The 25,029-nt window shown below is 34.5% G+C and overlaps 1 protein-coding gene across 2 annotated transcripts in view; it reads left to right on the top strand.

Annotated features, from left to right (window-relative positions):
- Fs(2)Ket (Importin subunit beta Fs(2)Ket) overlaps positions 1–25,029 on the top strand; it is a 342,528-nt gene that overhangs the window by 17,410 nt on the left and 300,089 nt on the right. For both annotated transcript variants that reach the window (XM_089595816.1, XM_014355220.2), the window contains exon 2: positions 9,251–9,309. In XM_089595816.1, coding sequence (XP_089451942.1) covers positions 9,251–9,309 — 59 coding nt within the window. The remainder of the gene's footprint in view (positions 1–9,250; positions 9,310–25,029) is intronic.

The following is a 25,029-nucleotide window of genomic DNA, read 5'->3' as shown; positions in this document are numbered from 1 at the left end:
GTTTTTACTGTTCTTTTTCACCTTACAGTCCCTGTCCGACCATTTCCTCCCACCTAATCTTTTCTTATCTTAATTTCCTTTCCAACCAGTGACCTATCAACGACATATATAATACTGCTCCAGGTTGTCTCAATCGTACCTGTTTTTACCCACCTATCTAATAAACACGTTTCTTTTGCTGTATTTTTAAACCCTACCGTATCTTCTAACAATCATGAAGAGACTAGTTTTTATTATCTTCTAAACTTTTAGGCACTTGTTCTACTTCATGCTTAACTGTAACTACTAGAGAAAGAGGCACGTGATCGGAGTCTATTAAACCTAATACTTTAAACCTTTTAGCTCATTTTCTACCAACTTTATCTACTACTATATAGCTGATTACCATACGCATTTTACTTTCTACCTATGTACATGGGTACTACCCCCCGCATTTCCTTTCTCCCAACCGTTTAAAATAAACCACACTGAATTTTCAAATATCTCGACCATTTGCCTACCTTCATTGCTGATTGTAAGATTTTTACTTTTTTTTTTTGATATCTCCCCCTTTCCCCAAACAAACTTAGCAAAATTACCTGTCCGGATGTTGACCCCCCCCCCCGTACAATTACCACTTGGTCCTCGCTAAACTCTCGATTCTCTATATAATTTAAAAGTTCTCTCCAATCACCGGGATTGTACACCAAATACACATTTACAAATTTATTTGCTACCACAAAGTTACTAATGACTACATTATTTTCTACTCAAATTTTAAAGCTACTGATAATCGACAGCCAATTTTTCTTCATCCCAATCAAAAAGTCTCCTTTTGCTCTACCTTTCTTATTTTTTTTTGCATCTATCGCTTTCCAAGTAAATATGCTAGAGAGTCTCTTTTCAAGACCATCCTAACTTTTACCCTCTAACCACGTTTCACACAAACTTACAAAGTCATACGCCTCAACAAAGTTCCAAAAGTCTTTGTCCTTATTTAAAATCCCCGCACAGTTCCAAAATAAAAACTTCCTTTCACTCCCAAAATTATTGTTGATACATAGCCTACCTTCCTTTCCGTAAGCTTTCTCTGGGTGCTAGCAAAAAAGGTCCTCTTTGCTTGCTGTAAAGACTCCGGTGCTGCCGCTGCTGCTCCTCTGCTCCTGGAACCTGTTGGGGCTCTTTCGCAGACAGCTGATTTGCCTCGCCGCTTATATCATATCATTTCTTGCCCTACATTTTATCCGCTGCCTCCTTGCCTAGCCATTCCATTATATAAAAATCCAATTCGATAATCTCCTCCTATGCAGACAATCGAATCTCGAAAATCTCGAACTCCATCTTGTAATGTAGAAATAAGGTTCCTTTGCTGAACTTTACTACTTTAACCGAATAGATGAATAGCTGGTAGCGAAAAATTTACAGAGGCGCTGATTCATTATACATACACGGTTGCTGAACGTCAGATGATAATCAGCTGATACTAACCTCCATTTTGGTATGATATTCACCTGATATCTACCTGATTTTTACATGCATAGGATTATCACCTGATATGCAATTGGTAATATGATATGATATGCAATCAGCTGATTGTCAAGTATAAAAAATATGAGTATCATGTGAAAGTCATATGAATATCGGGTGAACTCTGATCGGCAAATGTCAAGCAAAGCTCACCTTATGTTCAAATGATATTCACATGATATTCACCTGATTTTTACCCGACAATCAGCTGGTTTTCATCAATTATATATCAGGCCATTATCGCCTGAAAATCATGTGATTATCATGTAAAAATCAGGTAGATATCACGTAAATATCATGCCAAAATGTTAGGTAATTATCATCTGATTATCATCTGGCGCTCAACAACCAGGTATACTTAAGAATCTAATTTGATACTTCTTATAATGCACACTATCAAATGATCGAATATCGTACTGAACTGTGGGAAAGTAATCGCTCATTGACTAATCAATCAATATATAGTTTGGTACTAACGCAAAATAGCTAATGAAACTTATATAAAAGAAACAAGAGAGTTCGGATTAAGCGCTGGTAGGAGACGCACGTGAGTACAAGCTGCGGAGCAATTGTACATGAGAAAATAATAGGAACTGCAGAACAAAAGGTCTAGGACATAAGGGAAAAAGAAACAACACAAAATACGAGTAAGAGAGAAGCGGAAGGCACAGCAACAGAAAAGATATCAGAATAACGAGACTCGAAGTCACAGAACGAGTTAACCTACAATAAAGAGGTTAGGATTCTCCACAGCAAGCATGGAAGACGACGAGAAGAAGAGCACAAGGAGCACGACTAACACACGTACAGGCAATGTGCCCAGCAAGACCGGGACGATCGTTAAAACAACAGCGGTGCAACAGACGATTCTCGAAGCAGGTTTTAGCAAGACAAAGACAAAAATAAGGAGCATGAGAAAAGCCTGGAGGAGGAGTCACAACCACGCTGGGTGGAGAGACTAGAGAAAAGCATTGGAGAAAGATTGGAAAAGTTAGAAAGGACGACGACGCAGAAACTAGATGACACACTAGAAGGGATCAGAGCAGAATGGAGGGAGAGGGAAGGAGCATGGGAGGAAGAGAAAGAAGAGTGGAGGGCAGAAAAAGGGGAGTTGGTAAAAAGAATCAGGACTTAAGAGATAGAGAGCGACAAGAGAAAGAGAGAGAAGACGTTGAATGTCATCATTAAGGGACAGCAGTTTGAGGAGAAGAATTTGACAGAAGAAGTGGTTGACTTCTTAGATCGCACAGCGAGGCGCAGGGTGGTAGTCCAAACAGCGTTCATACTAAGGGGTAGAAAAGGTCAGAAGACAGGAGACAGAGTCCTAGTGAAGCTGAACAGCATAGAAGACAAAATAGAAATCATAAAGAACAAGAGGAATCTAGACAAAGGAGTATACATAGACGATGATCTAACAGAAAGAGAGAGAGAGAGAGAGAGAGAGTGAGAGAGATTCAAAACACATAAGAGATGTAGCAAGGGAGAAGAGAGACGAAGGTCTCAAGACAAAGGTTGGTTACATGAAATGCTGTTTAGGAGACAAGTGGTTCAGATGGGATGAAGGAGCCGGTTGTCTGAGAGCAGGAGAAATAGAGTCAGAGAAGAGAACATAGGACATAGGGGAAGAGGAAGGAGAAAGGTCAGGGTGTGTTTCTGGAATGTGGCTGGCTTTAGCAAATAAAGACAATGATTTTTGGAGATATATAGAGGAGTTGGACGTGGTGGGGCTAACAGAAACTTGGATGGAAGCAAAGAAGTGGAGCAAACTGAAGAGCAAGCTAAGCAGGAACTTTGAATGGTGGCATACAGAAGCAATCAGAGAGCATAAGAAAGGGAGGGCGAGCGGTGGCATGTTATACGGGGTAAAAAAAATAAGTCTGGTGAAAAGTGAAATCTGGGAATTTGTAGGAAGTAAAGTGCTAAGTTGGACAAGGACAGTGGACAGTGAAAAGTGGAAAATAATATTAGTGTACAGCCAGGGGGTGAAAGAATCGATGAGAACACTAGAAAAGGATAAATGGGAACCAGGACGAAAGCTTCTGATCGGAGGTGACTGGAACGCGAGGACAGGCAGCCTGGGGGGCCCGCTGGATCCAGAAGGTGAGGCCATAATCAGGAAAGCAAAATACAGTGTAGTGAATAGTGAAGAAAAGACCCTGGTGAATGAATTGGAAGAGAGAGAATGGGCAACAATGAAGGGGACAGAAGAGACTGGAGACTATACATGTATAGGGGAGAGTGGCCGCAGCACGATTGACTACATTATAACTAACCCAGAGGGGGGGGAGAAACTTAAGAAGCTTACAGTAGGAATAAGAGCCGACTCTGATCACCTTCCGCTGGTTGCAGAAATAAGGACATGTCAGCCAATGGAGGAGGTGGCAAAGGAGGGGGACTCAACGTCAGGTAGGGTTGTGAAGGAGAGGTTATGGAATGAAGAGCTTACAGAGACCTATCATAAGAAGTGTAAAAACTGGAAGGCACAAGAAAGTAACAATGACAATAGGATGCAAGAAATATTGGATAAGGTCAAACAAGCCATATCCAAAGTAAATAGGGTGGTGAAACAGGTGGCATTAGGGAAAAGACCATGGCATGACAAAGAGTGGGACCAGCAGAAGAGAATGCTGAAAAAAACCTTGAGGGACTGGAGAAAAGGTGAGCTGAGCTAAGAAGAATACAGGATAAGAAAGAGAGAATATAGGAGTTGGTGCGCAGAAAAAAAAGCAATATATAAGGCAGAAGAGTTGAACAAGATCAGACAGATAAAGACAGAAAAGGAGGCATGGCAGTACATAAACAAATACAGAAGAGAGCGACAGGAGGTATGCAGAGAGATCGATTTAAATACTTCGAAGGTACACTTTGCCAGAAGGTTGAGAAGCAAAGAGAGAAGAACGACAAAGAAACTAGTAGATAAGGGAGAAACAAGAATTGGAGGATCCGTGACAGAGGAACCTTTTACGAGGGAAGAAGTAATTAAGACGATAAGAAATTTAAATAATAGAAAGGCACCCGGGGAAGACGAAACAGAAAATGAGGCGTGGAGCAAGATGCCAGTGACAATAGGGGAGGCTTTCTTTGAGTTGTTACAAAACATATGGAAGGAAGGAAACATGCCGGCACGATGAAAGACAGGCCTCATATTCCCGATATTTAAGAAAGGAGAAAAAGAGAGAGTAGAAAACTACAGAGGGATCACGCTAGTAGACACAGCCTACCAAATTTACGCAGGGCTGCTCAATGACAGGTTGATAAAAGAAGTTGATCATAAGCTGCAAGAGAGCCAGTTTGGCTTTAGAAAAGGAAGAGGAGTGACAGATGCGATTTATATATTCAACCACGCAGCAGACGTGAGACTAAGTAAGAAAGGAGGCAAGAAGTACGCCTGCTTTGCAGACTTAGAAGAAGTGTTTGATAGCCTAAACAGGAGCAAATTAAAAGAAAGTCTAGAAAGATTAAGCAACAACAAGGTGCTAAATAAGAGAGTTCTGGAAATATATGAAGAAAAATGCTGCAAAGTTAAAGTGGGAAACGAGATCTCAGATGAGTTCTGGACGGTAAAGGGTGTTAGACAAGGATGCCCAATAAGCCCAACGCTGCTCAATATACATACATACATACATACATACATACATACATACATACATACATACATACATACATACATATATATATATATATATATATATATATATATATATATATATATATATATATATATATATATATATATATATATATATATAGCAGATCTAGAAGAGTTTCTAGAAAGCAAAAGAGTAGGAGGTATAGTCATAGGTAAAAAAAAGTTAGAACAATAATATACGCAGATGACAGTGCTACTGGCAGAAGACGAGAAGAGCATGAGAGACATGCTGAAGCAGTTCAGGATATATACATGGATTAAGGCTCTAACAGTAAGCATTGAAAAGACAAAAATAATGGTGTTTGAGAAATCCAAGAGAAAAGCAAGTAGAATATGAAAGTGGAATCATGAACAGATAGAGGAAGTGGGAGAATTTAAATACTTAGGCTATGTCTTACAAAAGAATGGCAAGGCAGTCAAACATCTGAGAGAGAGAAAGAAAAAGGCAATGGTAGCTATAAAAAAGACCTGAAGCATTGGAAAGAGAATCTTTAGAGAAGACCTAGGAAGAACATACAGGATGTATGATGCATTGGTAGAGAGTACAGAACTATTTGGAGCAGAGATATGGGGCTGCAAAGAGGAAGACGCTATGGAGGGGCCCAAAAGGAAATATGCAAAGTGGATTTTAAGGTTGGATGGGAACACGCCCAACTACACATTACAGGAGGAGACAAAACAAAGGAGCTGCAGAGGCAAACCAACAGTGAGAGCAGTAAGGTACGAAGAGAAAGCAAGAAGTTCAGAAAAACAACTAGTAAAAGAATGTATCAAAGAGTAGGGTCACACACGCAAGCAGTATACTGGGTGAAACTGAGGAGAGAAACGCTGGAGAGGACTCTGAGAGGCAACGAAGATGTAGAAGAGCTTAGAAGAAAAGGCAAACTGTGCATACAGGTAGAAAGTAACCTTGAAGCTGAAAAAGAGACACAGAGAAGGAAAAAGATAGAGGAGTCGAGATACAATACATTCTATAAAGAGTTACTAACGGAAGCAAAAGACATGCCCGAATATGCAAGGTCGCACCTAGAGTCAAAAGATAAAATAATGATTGCAAGGTTTAGATGTGGAAATGAGGTAAGAAACAGACAGCACTGGATGAGAGAGAGAGAGAGAAAATCAATGCAGGTTATGTGACAAGGAGGCAGAGTCAATACAGCACGTAGTACAGTATTGAGAAAAATACAAGTCTGGCTATACAGTCAAAGAAGCACTAGATGACAAGGGAAGAGGCCTTCTGATTCCTAAAGAAATAGAGAGGAGGAGAAGACAGGCGTTAGGGAGTACTACACAAGATAAGAAAGTTCAGCCCAGCGAGAAAAGTAAGGAGGGCGATTCCAACGACAGGGGTGAAGAAAAGAGTAGTGATTCGGCACAGCAAGAAGCAGAGTGAAACATACCTATATAGAAAGGAGATAAGAGCGGGAAAAAGTCTCGAGCCGACCAGCAAAAGCACGTGGTAAGAGAACCGCAGAGTAACAGGTCAAGCAGGTGTGCAGAACGAGAGAAAAGTAGACAAGAAAGAATGAACGGGCAAGCAAGCTGAGAGAGGGAAAGAAAGAAGGAGATCTAAAAGATGCTGGAGAAAGATAAATAAGGTGGTCTAGGCGAGTGGATGAGAGAGGTGGAAAGAGAGCTGTTTCGAGTCAAAGTATTTGCTGCGAACATAGGAAAAGAGAGAGAAAGGGAGAGGAAGATCGTCGAGGAAAGGCTGCAGAGGGTGGAAAAAAAGAGAGAGACGGATGTTGTGGAAATAAACAAGAAGCTGTTTGGAATTATAGAAAGGTTAGAATGGCTCAAGATGGGAGAGAAATTCTGGAAGACTTAAGCATGGGATGTGGAGACAGATATCAAGGAGATAGTGAAGAAGCAAGAAGCAAGGAGTGGAAAAAAAAAGCTCGAAGGTATAACCGGGAGACAAATGGAAGAGGCTCGCCCAAAGAGAGAGGAGCAGGGAAAGTAAGAAGCGAGAAGAGAGGACAGAAAGGAGGATAGTGTCAACAGGCTGAACAGGACAATATAGGGCCAGTGATGAGAGGTGTCTTAAAGGGCACAGAGACATACACGACAGAGGAGAGTGGAAGTGAATCTGAAGTGGTAGGAAGTGGCTAAGTGCGTGAGGAAAAAGTGGTAGAGTCAGCGGTGCTTAAGTCAGTGGTCAGTCATGCAGAGGCTAATGAAAAGAGTGTTGACAAAATTTAGTTAGGATTTAATGGACTGAGAGAAAATTTCGATTATTTTAATAAGTGTCTAAATAAGTGTTATATAAGTTTGGAATTTTGTAATAATTAACAGTAATTTAGTTATAAGTTTACAATTATTGAATTTCGAATACTTAAGTATTTGGAATTTTTACAATTTTTTAATTTTTGAACTTTTTTTTTTGAATTTTGTTTGGGAATTTTCAATTTTTGAACATCTGAATTTTTGTATCGGTGTTGAGACGAGATTCGAGTAAAGCAAAGTGGAAATATATAAAATAAAGTAAAGTAAAGTATAAGTAAAGTATAAGTATAAGTATAAGTATAGGTAGAGAGAACAATTTGTGATTAGTGACAGTCAAAAGATAGGTTAAGGTTAGACATGGTCTACGAAACCAAAAATTAAAATAAAATAACTTAACAATAGAAGCAAATAGGATAAGATAAAGTCAAAAGAATTGTAAAAGGAGTACAGGTTGTTGAATTGTTAACCCGTTTTTCCTTACCAACCCCAGTGGGGTACGTAAGTAAAATAAATAAATAATAATAAATATAAAAGAAACGAGATACATGCAAACACGGTTTCTAATTCTTTTAGAATCACGAGATAAGGCTGATATAGTCCTGAATTAAAATTACAACTGTGTAGATTCAATGAATCTTATTTATACTTTATAAGCTAATGGTTCCTTTACTAATAAAAAATAATAAACATTATAAATATAGAGAGGTATATTGAAAAAAATGATAATACTAACAGACGTAGTGGTAGGAACTCTCACTTAGTGTGGCGAGAAAAATATGTATGATAATTACTACTATCTATGCTCTGTCAAACAGAAATTTGAAATGATGTTTTTTATTTTAATATTTCATATGTTACTGAATATGTATTCTGCATTGTCAATATGAATGTATTTTTATTATTGATAATTGAAAATATATTTTTGCCGTCAGCTTTATATGTATAATATGATGCCATTTGAATAAAAAATGCTAGGCTGACTATATCTAGGTGCTTTCAAAAATGGCTTAGTAGTCTACGAGGTAATCTGTCATGGTTCTGACAGAGATTTAAGAAATGTGTGAAAGCGAATTCGCTTTAAAATCGAACTCAATTAACCCAAGCTCCTTAAGCTCAATAATTCAGTTGGAAACAACTTTTACATCAAGTAACAGTAAAAAGAACAAAAGCTCAATTGATAACGATGCAGGCATAATTTATAATAAATAAACGAACTGATTCCCATGCATGTGAGTAATATGCACATATATTAATGGTAACAAGGTTGCTTAGTGATGAGGCGCTGTAATAATCAAAGGTTAATTTCTTTAAAAGTTATCATCTTAGCTTTATCTTTAATTGAACGTGCTGTAATAACTTTAAAAAGCAGAAAATATTTTTAAAAACGAAGATTACACTTGCTCATCATTGTGTATGCATTCGCAGAAGGTGTCAGATCACTTTATCTAGATTATTTCAAAAACTGCCAACATATCGTTTTAACAATGATTTTAGATTTCTTGTAAGAAGAATTTTGTACATAAATTTTATTGTTTGAGGTCCATCGCGTACTTCCAAAGTCTTATTTAACTTCTAGAGGATTCTTGAGTCTATATTGGTAACTTATTAGAAGCAATTTTGTTGAAAATTATATCTATGACCTCAGTATTTCTTGATTGCAAACGAAGTTGTAGTTCTATTATCATAATTGAAATCACTTTGGTATAAAGTCGGCGCACGTATTAATATTAATTTCAAGCTCCTCATTAAAACATTAAATTATACTATATTGAAATTAAATTGATGAAGTGTAAAAGTCAGACATAAAAATAATTTAACAAATCTCTATTATTTTTTATTTCTATAACTTCAATGTAATAATTTTTTCAGATAAAAATGAATTAGAAGCAGCCGAAAACTTTTTGAAGCAAGCAGCACAGACGAATCTCGTAAGTACTTATGATTTTCTATCTGTTATAAAAAACTTAGCAAACGTTGTTCTTCTACAAAAGTATTGATAATTTTTTGTATTTGTTAATCAATGTGTTATATATTAGGTGATTTTACTGATAAAGTTTTTGTTGGTATTACTTGTGCATCGTAAGCTGCATTATAAATTTTTAACTTCTAAATAATAGTGCGTTTATTTCACAATGTTGCTGTTATGTATTCACATTCTTCATTTTATTTCCCTTATATCTTAACTTGCATTTAACTATTTTTGTCGTTTATGAATTGTGACCGTCAAGGTTGATAAAATTCCTTCTCTCTACAGTGTACATATCTTTTTCCTAGCTATTGAAACTTTTTTTTTAAGTATAAATTGACTTCCCTATTTATTTCTAATTCTCTTAACTTTAAAAAAAAAGTCAAAAGCCAAAAAAATAAAAAAAATATTTATTGTTTAAACAAGCGAAAAAGCCAAGAACGCAAAAAATAAGAACGCATGAAATATTTGTTGCAATATTCAAAATTAAATGAAAATTGAAAATTTTATTGACAATGTTATAAGCAGCTTAGACAAAACAACTTCGTGTAGGCAATAACGCTTATTCTTACATGAATTAAAAACAGAAAGTTGTTCTACGACCAATAGAAGCCATTATACTTAAACAAGATACGATACTTGTAGTTTTTATGCATTCTGGCCCCTTAAATTTGATTTTCGACTTTTGACCTGCACAATCTTTTTGCCAAATGTTCATTGTACCATGCAAAATTTTTTCTCTATTTATTTGGTCAATTCTCTTGAATACAACGACTAATTGAGCTAGTGAACAGTAGAACGTAAACCATGGCACTTAAGCAGTGACAGTTAGTGGCGCGCTTCGCATGCACAGTAGCTTAAAAAGTGCTTTATCGGAGCTTTTTAACATTGTGCTGTAATTGAACTGTTAAACAGTGCAGCAAATTTTATGGCTTGCAAATCTCTTCGATATGATAAAGAACGGGTGATTTGTCTCTTGCCCTAAGATACCTTTTGAATTTTTCTAGCCTGTTTTAAAATTTTCTATACTTCTATTTTGTAATATAAGTATCTTTACAGCGCTTCTTTAATTTTTACGTTATATATATATATATATATATATATATATATATATATGTGTGTGTGTGTGTGTGTGTGTGTGTGTGTGTGTGTGTGTGTGTGTGTGTGTGTTAAAGCAATCTGAATAAGGGTAAGAAATGGACCATAGGAAATCAAAGACTTTTAAATTTAAAAAAAATTACACTTTTTATCCTTTTTTTCTTAAACATCGTTTCTCACCTTATAAGTGAAAGTGTATTGGCAATAGTGTTCAATGTACATATAAACATTATAAAAATTAATATATTACAATAATTTTTTTTTTTTTACAATAAATTATTACTAAGAAAAAAGAATAGCATATTGTAATACATTAAAATTCGTTGTAATTATCCTAAAAAATGATTACATTTATGTTGGAATGTGCAAAAACAAAGGATAATAGAACTCAATATGATTAATTATGGTTAATGTCTTCTCTTTTTCCTTGGTTTTTTTTTGTTTTGTTAATGATCAATCTGTTAAGGACATCAATATTTGTTGTAACACCTGTCTCAAGGCATAGATTGTAATGCCAGTCGTGTTTTACTTGGCTGACATCTTTTTAGCATGATAAGCAAGTCTTTTTTAGATTGATTTGTGTTTCGCACAAAAGACTATGCACTTTAAGATCGCTTTTGTATATTAAATTTCCACACGGTGAATGTGTCATTAGTTTAAGGTTTTTTGACTATCCTCATAAGAATATTTTGCTTCATACGTTTTAAGTCAGTCAAGGGCTCTTGCTTCTGAACCTTCGTTACAATAAGTAGTAAAATTTAAATACGATTTTCGCCCATTATCACGCACGGTATTTAGTGGATAGTAGTTTTGATATCTCAAAGGACTGAATGTTATTAACAACTGGGTGTACTCATCCGAATTTATTAAAGCTGGCAGCTTAAATACTACTCTCTGCTGAAGTGGATCACAATTTTTAAGAGCATCATTTTTATCAGTGTTATTTTTATTTTCTGTATTTTTAATTTTTTTATCTTTTGTCTGCTGAGTTATACAATATACTATTGTGTGGCGTATGTCTTTCGCCCCATCTGCAGTCTTATTGTTATATGAACGTGAATAACATCTTATCGTTTTTGTTGTTAAACTGAGAAGTAGATATCTTAAATCAGATATTTGTGTAGAAAAAATTCAACACTACAAGTGGTATTGTCAGATTTTTTCATAAGGAATTTCATTTTAGTTCCGGTACGATTCACTTTCACAAATCGTATACTGTAAAAAATGCTGTAGTAAAATCACTATGTTCAACATAGGTAAAGTAAAGACCTATGCTCAGCATAGGGATTTTACTATCAGTTCGTAAAGTGTTTTTTCCAGATGGTAAAATTAAATGTCAACTTAGTAATTTTCAGCGAGGCCGAAATCTTACGAAATTTTTTGTAATCACGTAGTAATTTTACTCTTCCATGCGTTAAGTTCATATCTTGGATATAAGAAGGACTATCGTACTGTTGATAGCTCCATTTTCACCAAAAGGGTTATGTTATCATATATTCACGTTTCATATATATATATACACGTATAACTTTCACATTTACATAAATATCTTTATTGCTGTAACTAAATAATATTTGTAGTTCTGCATATGTTTATGGATATACTGATTTTTATTTTAAAATTTTAATAAAAACTTCATTTTAAGTATTTAAGTAGCTTTTTATAAATGTTTTCTTTGTTAGCAAAAATTGTTTCATTAATGTAAATGCTGAGCTACATGAATTCAAATGTACTGTTAACATGAAATATGATGGTCAAAAATCTCAACCAGCCGCCACTCTCACCACATCTGAAAAACCTGATGATTTGTAGAGATCCGAAATATTTAGCTATTGGTCTTCTAAGGTGTATTGGAGGTGTAAACCGACTCCTAGCGCCCGTAGCGTATTTTATCTGAACTCAAGTTGGGTCCAGCCGCTAATGATTTGAACATATGAATACTGTCGAAGTTAAATTTAATGTTTGGTTTTTATTATTCTTCGGTCAAGTAATATTGCAAGACTGATTTAATAATGACGAGTTTTTATAAATGCTGTGTTCCCAACTGTTTTCAAAGAAAAAATCCAGAAGTAGGAATAATCTTACATAAATTTCCAAAATCTGTTGATCGTAAAAATGAGTGGATACGAAGATGTAATATTACCAAGCAGATTGGATCTATGTCTGCTGTATGCAGCGCACTTTTTTTCGGCACCAGATTACTTACCAAGACGACTCCCTTTAAATTTAAATCATTGGCGGCTGGACCCAACTCGGGTTCAGATTAAATACGCTATTAAATACACGATGTGATGAAATGATGTATAACCTGAAAAGTGTTAACTTTCTTGAATGCTTTCGCTATACACACAATATACCTACTACTTACTGATTACGAATTTGTAAGAGTACTGATGAGGAATTTACTTTCAATCCTTATCACAATTATAGATTACAGTGCGAGAGCGCAAAGCACGAACCGTAAATTAGTTAGAAATATACTCATACGTACATTGCAGTCAATGCAAGATTCCCTTACCTTCATCAAGAGTTATAGCTGCATGTAACTTTAATGCTAGATGTTACTTTAACTATCTCGTGTTATTTTGATCACTGTACTTTTACCATTGGAGCGCAATATTACTTTCATCTCGTATTTTTCCAAGGGATGTTGAACGTATTTTCACTATCGGAACGTAGAATCTCTATCGTTTTGTAATTTTAATAGCCGATTGTATTTATCATGCAGCTAGTAAAAGTAATAAGCTGAGCATAAGTCTCACTGTTACCTATGCTTAGCATATTAATTTTAATAGCGGATAGTAATATAAATACATTGCTAGTGAAATAACGATGCTCAAGACATATTTTTTGCTATCAGATATCATTATCACTGTGCTCAAGATAGTAAAAAAAGTTACTATCCTCTAGTAATTTTATTATAACATTTTTTTCAGTGTAGTATTAGAGCAGTTTCTTCTTCATGATCATCTGCAAGGATTTTTACTGATATGATTAATTTAGTACTCTTATACGGCATTTAGGTTTTGACATCCATTAGTACTTAAAACTTTGGTACTAATAATTGATTTGCCCCTTCTTCTTCGATGATTGAGGTTGCTTTTAGGGTTGCTACCACAACTGCAGTATCACATAGTTAGTGATACACGGCCTCATACTCGGTGTATGGTGCAATGCATGGCTGTCCTTTTAAAGATATCATAGGACCAAATTTATTTAGGAGAATCTTTATTTGATATTTATTGATTGGCCCTTTCATCATTATATCCATCTAACATCCGTTTTTTAATGTATTATGAATCCTGGCAATTTCCTTGTTCATTAAGGACGTGGCTGCCGTTGCTGCTGCTGAATTACTCAAGTTATCTGGTGTTTTAATTAGTAAGTAAAATAGTTCCTGTAGTGTTGGTGCTGATTGAAGCTGTTTGCTACAATGTTTGCCTCCTGCGGTGAACTCAACACTACTTTATAACAAGAATAACCCGTAGTACAGGATTCCTGCTTTATGGACTGGACTACTCCGAAGCTTTTGAGGATTTTCTTTAGCGTGAGTGGGCTTTAACTTCCTTGTAATAGTATGCTAAGTCGGCGTCGTAATTAAAGAAGTCTGTTTCCCTTTTCTTTTATATTCCACGCTACAAGACACGTAAGTCTTTTTGGATCAATATTTGGTATATCATTGCGACTTCTTGGCGATGTTGGTAAAGAAATCTTTTTTGATGTGAAACATCTGTTGGTGCGCTAAGGGGTCCGACTGACGCGATGAAGCGACCAGTGCGATGGCACGATCTCTGCCACAGTGCGGCCACAAGTCCAAAAAAATAAGTTTCTATTTAGGGTTTTTTCACCCTTGAGTTGGCTGCAATAATCCTTGGAGGATCCAAGAAACTAAAATCGTTCATAGTGATGTCGTTCATAGTCTTCAAAAACTTCATCTTTTAAACTTTAACTAAGTAAAATGGGTAAAACGGAAATTTTAGTACTCGTCGCGTCTGAGTCTTAATCAGTATGTGTATTTAAGTCTTTTTCCGTTTTAGTCAGTTCTTGTCGTTATTTACTTCGTCTAGGGTAATACACTGGTGGTTGCGTATTTTTTTTTAACGATTTTTCAGTGTTACTCGGGTCAGTTTTCGATAACATACTTGTCCTTGATGATACCCCAAGGTTCACATGTATGACTGGTAATTGTAGTATTTCTTTATTTCCAGTACTATAAGCTTCTATATCAGTGATTTCTGTACTCGTATCAGTAACGTGTAATAGTGAGGCTACTAGTTTTGAAAAATTCCCTTTAAATAAGATACAATTCTTTCATCTAATTGAGTGGCATTTCTTAATATACTCGTTTGAGATGCAGATGATGTCTGTGGCTGTGGAAATGTTTTTGTTCGAGTTCTGTGAGCAATAACACTATGATCTAATTTTGGCCGTTCCTTGTTTGTTTTTGAACCAAGTGGTCGCCAAGGGCCCCATTGCCAATTTTTGAACATCTGTTCCTGATTTGATCATGCTCCTAGGTTTTGTTACTTTTACCATCTCCTTCAAGATTGTTAGCAGTGCTTTGATTTAATAGTCCTTGATTCGACTGTTCTTACTATTTCTTTTCTTTGACTTTGTAAATCTGTTTTCCTTTTTTTTCCCTGTTTCTATTCGACCCATTATCATTACTCTCAATAATAGTATTTGGTTATTTATATTGCTTCCTGAATACAGAAATGGTCCTGCTTAATTTTAGGTTATGCATTAGCACTGGTATTGAGTTTTCCTAGTTTGTATTTAAAAGTGTTTTCATAATCAGTGAATTTAAACATGCAGTGCATTAAACGCCGACCTGGATCTTTTCTTGTATGCATCTTATAAATACAAACAATTTCCTAATAAATACAAACTAAAATAACGAATTACGCATAGTGCAGCTAAGCATTTCTTTTCAGTCGTAGAATAATTTATTTCGACTTAATTTAGAGTGCTTGAAAGATAGGTGACAGGATAGTCAAACGCATCTTTTTCTTGACTTGATACCGCTTCAATAGTGGAGTCAGATGAATCTTTTATCAACTTGAATGATTTACTAAATTTGGGAAATTGTAAAATAGGCTTTTGACAGTGATGATCTTTTAGTATTTGAAAGCTCTTTTCTTGCACTTCAGTCTAATCAAATTTTTCTCCCTTTTAAAATAAATCTGAGAATGGCTTAGCTATTTTTGAAAAACCTTTAATAAAGCGACTATAGCAGAGATAAGTAGAGATTGCTAACGCCACTGCTACGAGGTGAGCTGTCCTTTTGTCACTGATCGGGATGACTTGCCGTGGCCAGCCGTCGAACCAAGGCGCATATTTTTTGAGAGAGCGAGACTCGTATCGAACAGCGTGTGCCTACGAGAAGAGGAGTGGATTCGCGTGTAAATGAGCACACAGGCGCAGATTTTGGAAACATGTGGAAGGGGTATACCGAATGAGTGTCTCCGAGGAGAGGAGCGAAAATGTCGACTATAGCTATATAGCTGAGCGCACAGCCAAAGCAAGCGATGACACGAGTTTTTCTTTTTTGACTGCAACCGAGTATATGCTATGTATGTATATTTACCTGACTCTTGCTCTCTCGCTCATGCTTCAATGTTATTTATCAATCTGATTCAATTAAACCGTGGAACTAAAAGCTCATTAATTATATGCACAGACTTTTGATTTTAATATATTATTTTTTAATCTTCCCATACTTTAATCATTCGCAAATCCATCAATGTTTTGAAAAAATATACAGCTACAACTATTCCTTAATGTTTTCAGTACAGCTTGAACCACTAATTTATTAATTTTACACATCCTAACTGATGTGAACTGTAGGACAAGCTCTGGAGGATATCCATAAGTATATGTGACTTCGAAAGAGAATTCACTAGTCCTTCGAACGGCCGAGACAGATAAGGGTTATACCACCTTGTGGATCGTTATGCACTTAAAACCCTCATCGTGGTAGATTTTTTTTTTTCAATTTAATTTATCAATTTGTTTTTATTTCTTTTATTTATGTTCCGTTTAAAAATGTACATATGTCGACATTTTTTTTCGGATTCACCAAAATAAATAATGTTACCTTGATACTTCTTGTGAGCAAGGCTATTCCATAATTTTTTAATACTAAAATAACTGTAAATGATTTGAACATAATTCATGCATTTTGAAACTCTTGAGAAATTATGAACATCCTACTTACGACAAAAAAAAGCCGGCGGCAGAAGTTTAAATTGCAGTACAGTCATCAGCGCCCGTCCACTGTTATTCACTTGATGTTGAAATTTTAATCAGTAACTGAAAATTTCTATAAAAAATTAAAGTTTAAAATTGAAAAAAAATTATTAAGTCCAAATTTTTCAAAAGTTGTCGAAAATTAATTAAATATGTTGATAGCGTAAAAAAATCGAAGCATGAATTTTTGTTTTTCAGGTAAGATTTTGAGATGAGAAGTCACTTGAGATCTCACCTGAGAAATTTGAGTAGGGAAATTTTTATAGATCAATTACTAAAGCATTATTTCATAACATTATCGTCAATCACTAGATATCGTAGGGTGCTCATTGGCCAATGATTGAATGAATCAAGCATTAGTTCATAACACAAGTGCAAATTACTAGGTATCGTAAACCGCTTACTGACCGATAATTGTGGTGACGACTAAATACCCCATGTTAATTGGTAATAAGTGATTCTGTTATCAACTAATGCTTTATTAATTATTAAGATGCTCAGTAAGCGCCCTATCATACCTTATGATTCACAATACTGTTATGATTTAAAGTTTTATATATATATATATACACATAAATGTGGTAACAACTTGAAATCGGAGAAATAAAAATTAAAGGATCTTTCTTATGTTTAGTTTTAACAGGCTCTTTTATGCCCATTACTCTTAAAAGACTCTTTATTATGCTAACCTGACCAAAAAATTTGTATAGGTATGTTTGAGTATCATGAATAACACAATAAAATTTCAAAAAGCCTAGCCTTACCATTTTCGAGAAATAAATTTGCGAATTTGGCCACTTATACACATGTTCTTATGGAAGACTTGTCGGAAACTGCAAGTTTTTACTCATAACTCTTGAAATTTTTTTAAGAATCTTTGGAAAAACGAATATGTTAAGGTATTATAGTAAAAATAAGTATACAAAAATTGAAGAAGCCTAGCTTCACTGTTTTTAAAATATAACAGTTAGAAGTCCAATTACAATGTTATTTGAATACCTATGTTGTAGTATCATCTGAGACGAAACTTAGGTTAATTTGTTGCTTCAACGTTTGTGTTTGCTTTTCTGGACATTTTTCTGTTCTACACATCTCATTTTTAAATTATTTACCTGTATTGTTAAGAATAATCTTAACCAACAAGACATTTTTAATTCAAAAGTTCAATTTTAAAGTTGACTGTACTACGACGATCCCCTTGAAATAGTATCAATATATACATTTGTAGTGCAAAATCTTTAAGAAATCTACAGTTTTCTGAAAAAATCCACCAATTATTTGTCCTAGTTTTCTATTTTTCTCTTAAAATCGCGAAGTATTCAAACTAGTTTCTAGTATTTATGTGCCAACCTCTTTATGATGAATTAATTGAGCTATGATTGACCAATTTTAAAGAATTCAGAGTAGGGATACTCGTCGTGAGAGTTCTGCGAGCTTTTTATTAAAAGTAACCTGTTTTACTTGATAATACGACTATGTTACTACAACAACAAAAAATTAGCTGCCTTGCGTTGTATGGCTAGAGGTGTTTTTTTATGGACTATCTTATCAACTACAAATAATCAGATTAATTTATGCAGAACATTGTGTGTTGCATAGAACGTAAAATTAATGAAATGACTGCAAGGATTAAAAGTGCAATTTGAATTGTAAAATTCTAATATTTTTTATAGTGATTAATCAACGAAAATGTACATACAGTGCTACCTTCAAAACAGAGAAAAAAAATTTTGTGAACTGAGTATGATTTACGCGCTGTAAAAAAATTTTGTCAACTGTTTCTGTAAAATTATAATAACAATTTATTGTTGGTAAAAAGGTTAATTGTTTATACATAATATACATTTTTTTAAAGATACTCCGAGTTACAAATGGTTGAAACTAGTACGTATTAAACAAAAAAAGCTTTATTTAGTCTCTGAGAGACTCTTTAATCCAAAACGCATTATTAATAAAGATCAAAAAATCTGTTTCAATGTTTGTAGATACTGCAGTACGAATTTTATCAATGTAATAATCGCAAGGTATTAATTAAGGATGTAGATATAAGCCAAAATATATAATATATGTATTTAGATAAATATTAATATATAATTGGATGTAAGTTATACTTTACTAGTAATAATCATATTTGATATAGTTGTAATAAAAGTATAAGTTTTCATTTACCTCCGGCATTTTTCTGTCGTAAATATGATGTTCATAATTACTTAAGAGATTAAAAATGCATAAATTATGTTTAAATCCTTAAAAGTTATTTTAGTATTATAAAATTATGAAATGGCCTTGCTACCAAGAAGTATCATGGTAACAATATTTATTTTGATGAATCTAAAAAAAAAAGTTGACATAAATACATTTTTAAACGAAACAGAAATAAAAGAAATAACAACGAATTGATAAATTAAACTTGAAAAAGGTAGAAAGAAAATCTGCCATGATGTGGATTTGAATCCTAGATGGCAAAATGATCCACGATTAGGCATAAGCATTATTCATCTTATCTATCCAAGGAACCCGAGATTAATCAGAGTCACATATGTCATAAGTATTCTCCAGGGCTTGTCCTATACACTTCACAGCAGTTCTGATGTATAACATTCATAAATTAGTGGTTAAAGCTGTACTGACAACCTTAAAAAATAGTTCAAGCTGTATTTTTTTTTTTAAACATTATTGGATTTTAGAATTTTAAAAGTACGGGAGAAATAAAAAAATAATGTATTAAAATCACGAGTCTGTGCATATAATCATGAGTATTTAGTTCCACGGTTTAATTGAATCAGATTGATAAATAACATTGAAACAAGAGCGAGAGAGCAAGAGTTAGGTAAATAATATATATACAGCATATATCTCCTCATAGGTACACATTCAGTATACCCCTTCCACATGTTTCTGAAAGTTGCGCCTATATGCTCATTTCCACGTGAATCTACTCATCTTCTCGTAGGCGCACGCCGTTCAACACGAGTCTCTGAGTGTAAACCAGTCTAGCCTTATGTGGAACAAAAATAAACTGATAAATTAACTAAATGTACGGCTTGAACATGTTGAATAGTCAGAATTAATTAAATTAATTTTAATTTAACTGAAGAATACTTGCCAGGAGTCGGTGTAGGACATGGTGATGTGTATTTAGAAGAAGGAATAGTCAGAAATGAGAACGGTCAAAGTAATATTATGTCAATATAAACTAATGAGGATGATGTAACAATTTAAATACATCCAAGTCAAATTCTACTCTTTAAATACATTGCACCTTTAATTATACCCTGATACTAGTATCATCTATGCGAGACCAATTATAAAAAACAAACAAGATAAAATAAGAGACCTTTAGAGGACTTGCGCCTACCGGTCACTTCAACTTGGAAGAACGAGATCAAATTTATTGACTAATTTCCGAATTTCCAGAAATCTTATTACCGGGAGAACGTTAACCCTGTATCAATCTCGTTGCATATAAAGCTCCAACAGAAAACAACATCCCTACAATCATGTAACAATATCGTCATCCGTCTGGACGTGGAAAATTTTTAGAAAAACGTGTAAAAAAAAACAATTTACAACAGAATAATTGGGCCTTCGTCATCACCGAATAATTCACCTCTCTGGATTGTTCTTTAAGAACCTGATAGTCATAGAAATCCAAGATGAAGGGTAGGAATTAATTTTTGAGAACTTAATTAAAAAACAATTGGTGATGCATATCTATTACCTAACATTGCAGATATTACGAACCAGTTCGGAGGATGTGTATATTTTTTAGTTTCTTATTTAGCAAGAGGTTCCGAACGAATTCTTATAGCTGAACTTAATGAGTATAAAATATGAAAGTATAAAAAAGCATTAACGATACTCCATGGACATTACCAATACAGACGAACGCCTGAAGGCTCGAAAAACGCACCTGCCACGTTCCATCGCCTAATGAGTCTCATATTAAAAGATGTATAAAATGTTAAAATTTTAATGTATTAAGATGATATTATTATTTACGTTTAACATCTCGTAGACCATGATCGCAAGTTACGTTACTTTTCGACTGGTTACGATTAGCAAAGATGGTACTCCAGCCAGATAAAGTTAAATTCCTGCAAAAAGAAGTAACACTTTTTAACACATAGTTAGTCAATGAGCAATTAAACTAGACCCAAAAAAGATACAAGCTATTAGAGAATTTCCCCATCTTGAAACTATGGATAGTATTAGGTAATTCTTAGGACTAGCAGGATACTATAGACGTCTTATTAAAGACTTTTTAAAATGACCTAAACCATTATTAGATTTATTAAAAAAGAGAAAAAAGTTTGAATGGGCCAAAATGCAAGAAAACAGTTTTCAAATACTAAATACCACATATGTCAAGAGCCTATTTTACAGTTTCCTGACTTTAGTAAGTCATTCAAAACAACAACAGATGCATCTGATTACGCTATTGGAGCAGTCTTAAGGCAAGAAAAAGGACGGGATTGATTATCCTGTCATTTCTTTAATGAACTCCAAATAAAGCCGAAATATATTATTTTACGACTACAAAAGAATGCCTGGCTGCACTATTTATGCAATGCATCGATTCCGTTCGTACTTATTATAAAACAAATTTATTCTTGTAGCTGATTATGAGCCATTGAATTGGATGCATACAAGAAAAGATCCGGTTTGGCGTTTAATGCGCTGGATGTTCAAATTCACTAATAACGGAATAACCGAATACTATTATTAAGAGTTATAATAATGGGTCGAATAGAAACAGGGAAAAAAAAGGAAAACAGATTTACAAAGTCAAAGAAAAGAAATAGTAAGAACAGTCGATTCAAGGACTATTAAATCAAAGCACTGCTAACAATCTTAAAGGAGACGGTAAAAGTAACAAAACCTAGGAGCATGATCAAATCAGGAACAGATGTTCAAAAATTGGCAATGGGGCCCTTGGCGACCACTTGGTTCAAAAACAAACAAGGAACGGCCAAAATTAGATCATAGTGTTATTGCTCACAGAACTCGAACAAAAACATTTCCACAGCCACAGACATCATCTGCATCTCAAACGAGTATATTAAAAAATGCCACTCAACTAGATGAAAGAATTGTAGCTTATTTAAAGGGAATTTTTCAAAACTAGTAGCCTCACTATTACACGTTACTGATACGAGTACAGAAATCACTGATATAGAAGCTTATAGTACTGGAAATAAAGAAATACTACAATTACCAGTCATACATATGAACCTTGGGGTATCATCAAGGACAAGTATGTTATCGAAAACTGACCCGAGTAACACTGAAAAATCGTTAAAAAAAAATACGCAACCACCAGTGTATTACCCTAGACGAAGTAAATAACGACAAGAACTGACTAAAACGGAAAAAGACTTAAATACACATACTGATTAAGACTCAGACGCGACAAGTACTAAAATTTCCGTTTCACCTATTGTACTTAGTAAAGGTTTAAACGATGAAGTTTTTGAAGACCAGCCTAAAACTACGACACGTAAAAATGATAATGTTACTGTATAGATCGCATTCGCATACATGATTTTCACATGGCGTCTGTATTCTTATGCTTTGTTCTTGGTTGCCTGTCCATTGATTGTTGGCATACCGAAATTAGTGATTTTTAATTTTGTTATATGCCTTGATGGTTGCTTTTTTGGTGCAATACGTAAAAAATGCCATGTGTATATTTTTTTCATCATCAATTGTGGCTTGAAGTTTATGTAACTAATATCATTAAGTGGGCCAAAATTTATCAGATACTCGGTCCACACGTCGGTCGTAATTATGAACGGTACCTGTATCTTAGTTAATTAACCTTTACCATTTTTTGTCGTGCCGCTTGAAGTGTCTACAATTAGTGGCATATTCTTTGTAGTTGTTGTAGTTGTGTCAGCGATGTTATTAGGCTCTTTTTGTTGGGTTGTAATGCAATGCATCACTATCTCCCGCATTTCCTTAGCTTTATTATCCATACCGTGTTTTATATGAACAGGTACAATGTTTTTTCCGTCCTGAAGCTTGTGGCAAAAATAAATATTTTGTTTACAGTACAAATATACGAAGAACTTCGTCAGGTATTTACTTATATAAGGTTTCTGTATTAGGACTTGAATTTCCCTATTTGTACGTTATACTTGTACAAAGTGAAGAATGAGTGTTTCTTCCTCTTCTACGCATGTTTCGATCGTGGTAGTTCTTTATCTAGTCGAGACCGTAATGGTGTGGATAAAAGCGGCTGCCGCTTAATTGATGATATTTTGTCATTGGCACATTGCAGGGTGTTTCAGTCGCAAACGCTTTTGGAGGTAGCAATATTGGTATGTCCTCTCTTATGGTATTAATCGGCATTGATTAGGGTCCCATCATCAATGATGTTGCTACATCGGCAGCCTCTAATGGAGCGTAGTATATGGCGTCGTAGCTTGTGTACGGAGCAACACAGGGCTGCTCTTGCAAGGCTTGAACCGTGCCGTATTGTTGTAATTACTGCTTTAATTATAGTTTGTTAATAAGGCTCTTAATTATAAGGTTTAGGCAACGTTCACTGATAATATTGGTAATTATCTTTGTCATTTTACGTTATTTGTAAGCGTGAATGTGATGGGTGTTATGATGATACATAAGTCTTTTCGGATGGATGTTTGGTATATGATTGTCGCTTTGTGGTGATGTTGTAGAAGAAATCCTTCCTGTTTGATAAATAGTAGATTTCATCTTAAAAGTAGAAAATGTCTGGGCTTCCTGTCCTATTTTTAGTGTTTCATCAGGTTTTTTACAAAGTGAATCACTATTGTAAATGGCTGTTATAGTTCGATGTGTATAACTATATAAAACCAAAAGTATATGCATTAGGAAATGTTTCCTTTATTCTCTAATTGTTCGATAACTTCACGTAAAGGATGATTTACGTTGACTTAAGTCTTTATTTTTATTTCATAGTTGGGGTTCATCGTGCATCTTAGAAGGAAAATAGTATCAAATTATTGTTGATTTATGAGTCCATTTCAAACTTTTGTGGTGTATGGCGTGGGAGTATCGAACTCCGTGTCTTTATTATAGGTCTAGTTTAAGATGATTCAGGTGTTTTTTGTTTCTCTTCAATGTTGACATGAGGTTTAGTTGGTTCATGTTCTTTTGGTTCTTGTTTTATAGTTATCCAGGGTCCTGTTTTCAGTGAATTGATAAAACGTTTTGTAAAATTTTCCGAGACACTGCGTTTCATAGTCTTCTTAAAACAGCTTCCTGCTGTGTTAATGAGTATTGCTATTATAATTATAATAATAGTATCTTTAATGACATAACAGATTAAAATAAAAAGAGAAGTTTGTTTCTTCTTCAACTTTCGGCTTCGTATTTTCTCCATTTAATTTATTATATTTTGTACATTCAATTCTTTATCTGTCCATGCTTGTTTATTAAAGTTTAGTTCTTGAATCGATTCTATAGGGTCATAAAAGGCAAGTATCTTTAAAGGGTTCAAGTTATACAGTTAAGTGTAAGTTCGCTTTTAGTTGATAGGTATAATGTATCTAAGTGATGATCTTATGTTTACTAGTTAAGGTTAATTTGCGTGTTTTTTCTGTACACCCATTATTACATGTCTTATGAACTAAGGTCTGCTGCTACTGCTAAGTAAAAATACGATGGTTTCATGTATGCAGATCCATTTTGTCCAGGTTGAAGTATCATGACTGAATAAAGATATCAAGCAGTTCGATCTACGTGTGTCAAGTGTATGTTACCATGCTGTTATTTTCTTGATGCACAACATCTAGTTTTCTTAATGTGCTCATGTCGCCAGCATAAAGATTTTCTTTGGGTGCTACAAATTCTAGATTCCCTGGTATGTTCTTTACATCCTGGGCTACGGTTTAAATATATTTGGAGATAATAGCTCTGGATGAGGTGTTCTAATTTTAATTGTAGCTCTAAATGAGGTTCAATTATATGAGTTATCATGTCACTTTTAGTTAAATCACTTTTTGCACTCCCTTCTCAGCTTTTCGTACACTTTTTAAAAAATTCCCTCAGCCCCCTTACACTTTCTAAATACATTGTCTGAGCAACGCTCTAATATCGGTTATGGCCATCTTTAGCCACTTTCCACCACTCTCTTAAGAATCATTTCATCTATACAATTTTTTAACGTGTTTTTACACCACTCATGAATGTAGTGCTATTGTGCTCTGGTTTTTATCCTAATTTCTTCAGAAGTTAGTTATATAATTTCATATCAACATGATAATCTTTCCAATTTTCTAATGAAACTCATGTGTAGAATAGCCTTCACAAATACTGTTTGCAAATTGAATTGAAAAATTCATATTAA

Source organism: Copidosoma floridanum, unplaced genomic scaffold (assembly GCF_036245765.1).
Source record: "Copidosoma floridanum isolate Cflo_tuat_1 unplaced genomic scaffold, Cflo_Japanese_pri ptg000028l, whole genome shotgun sequence".
Classification (NCBI taxonomy): Eukaryota; Metazoa; Arthropoda; class Insecta; order Hymenoptera; family Encyrtidae; genus Copidosoma; species Copidosoma floridanum.
The sequence above is the reverse complement of the archived record's forward strand: the minus strand, read 5'-3'. Positions and strand labels throughout refer to the sequence as shown.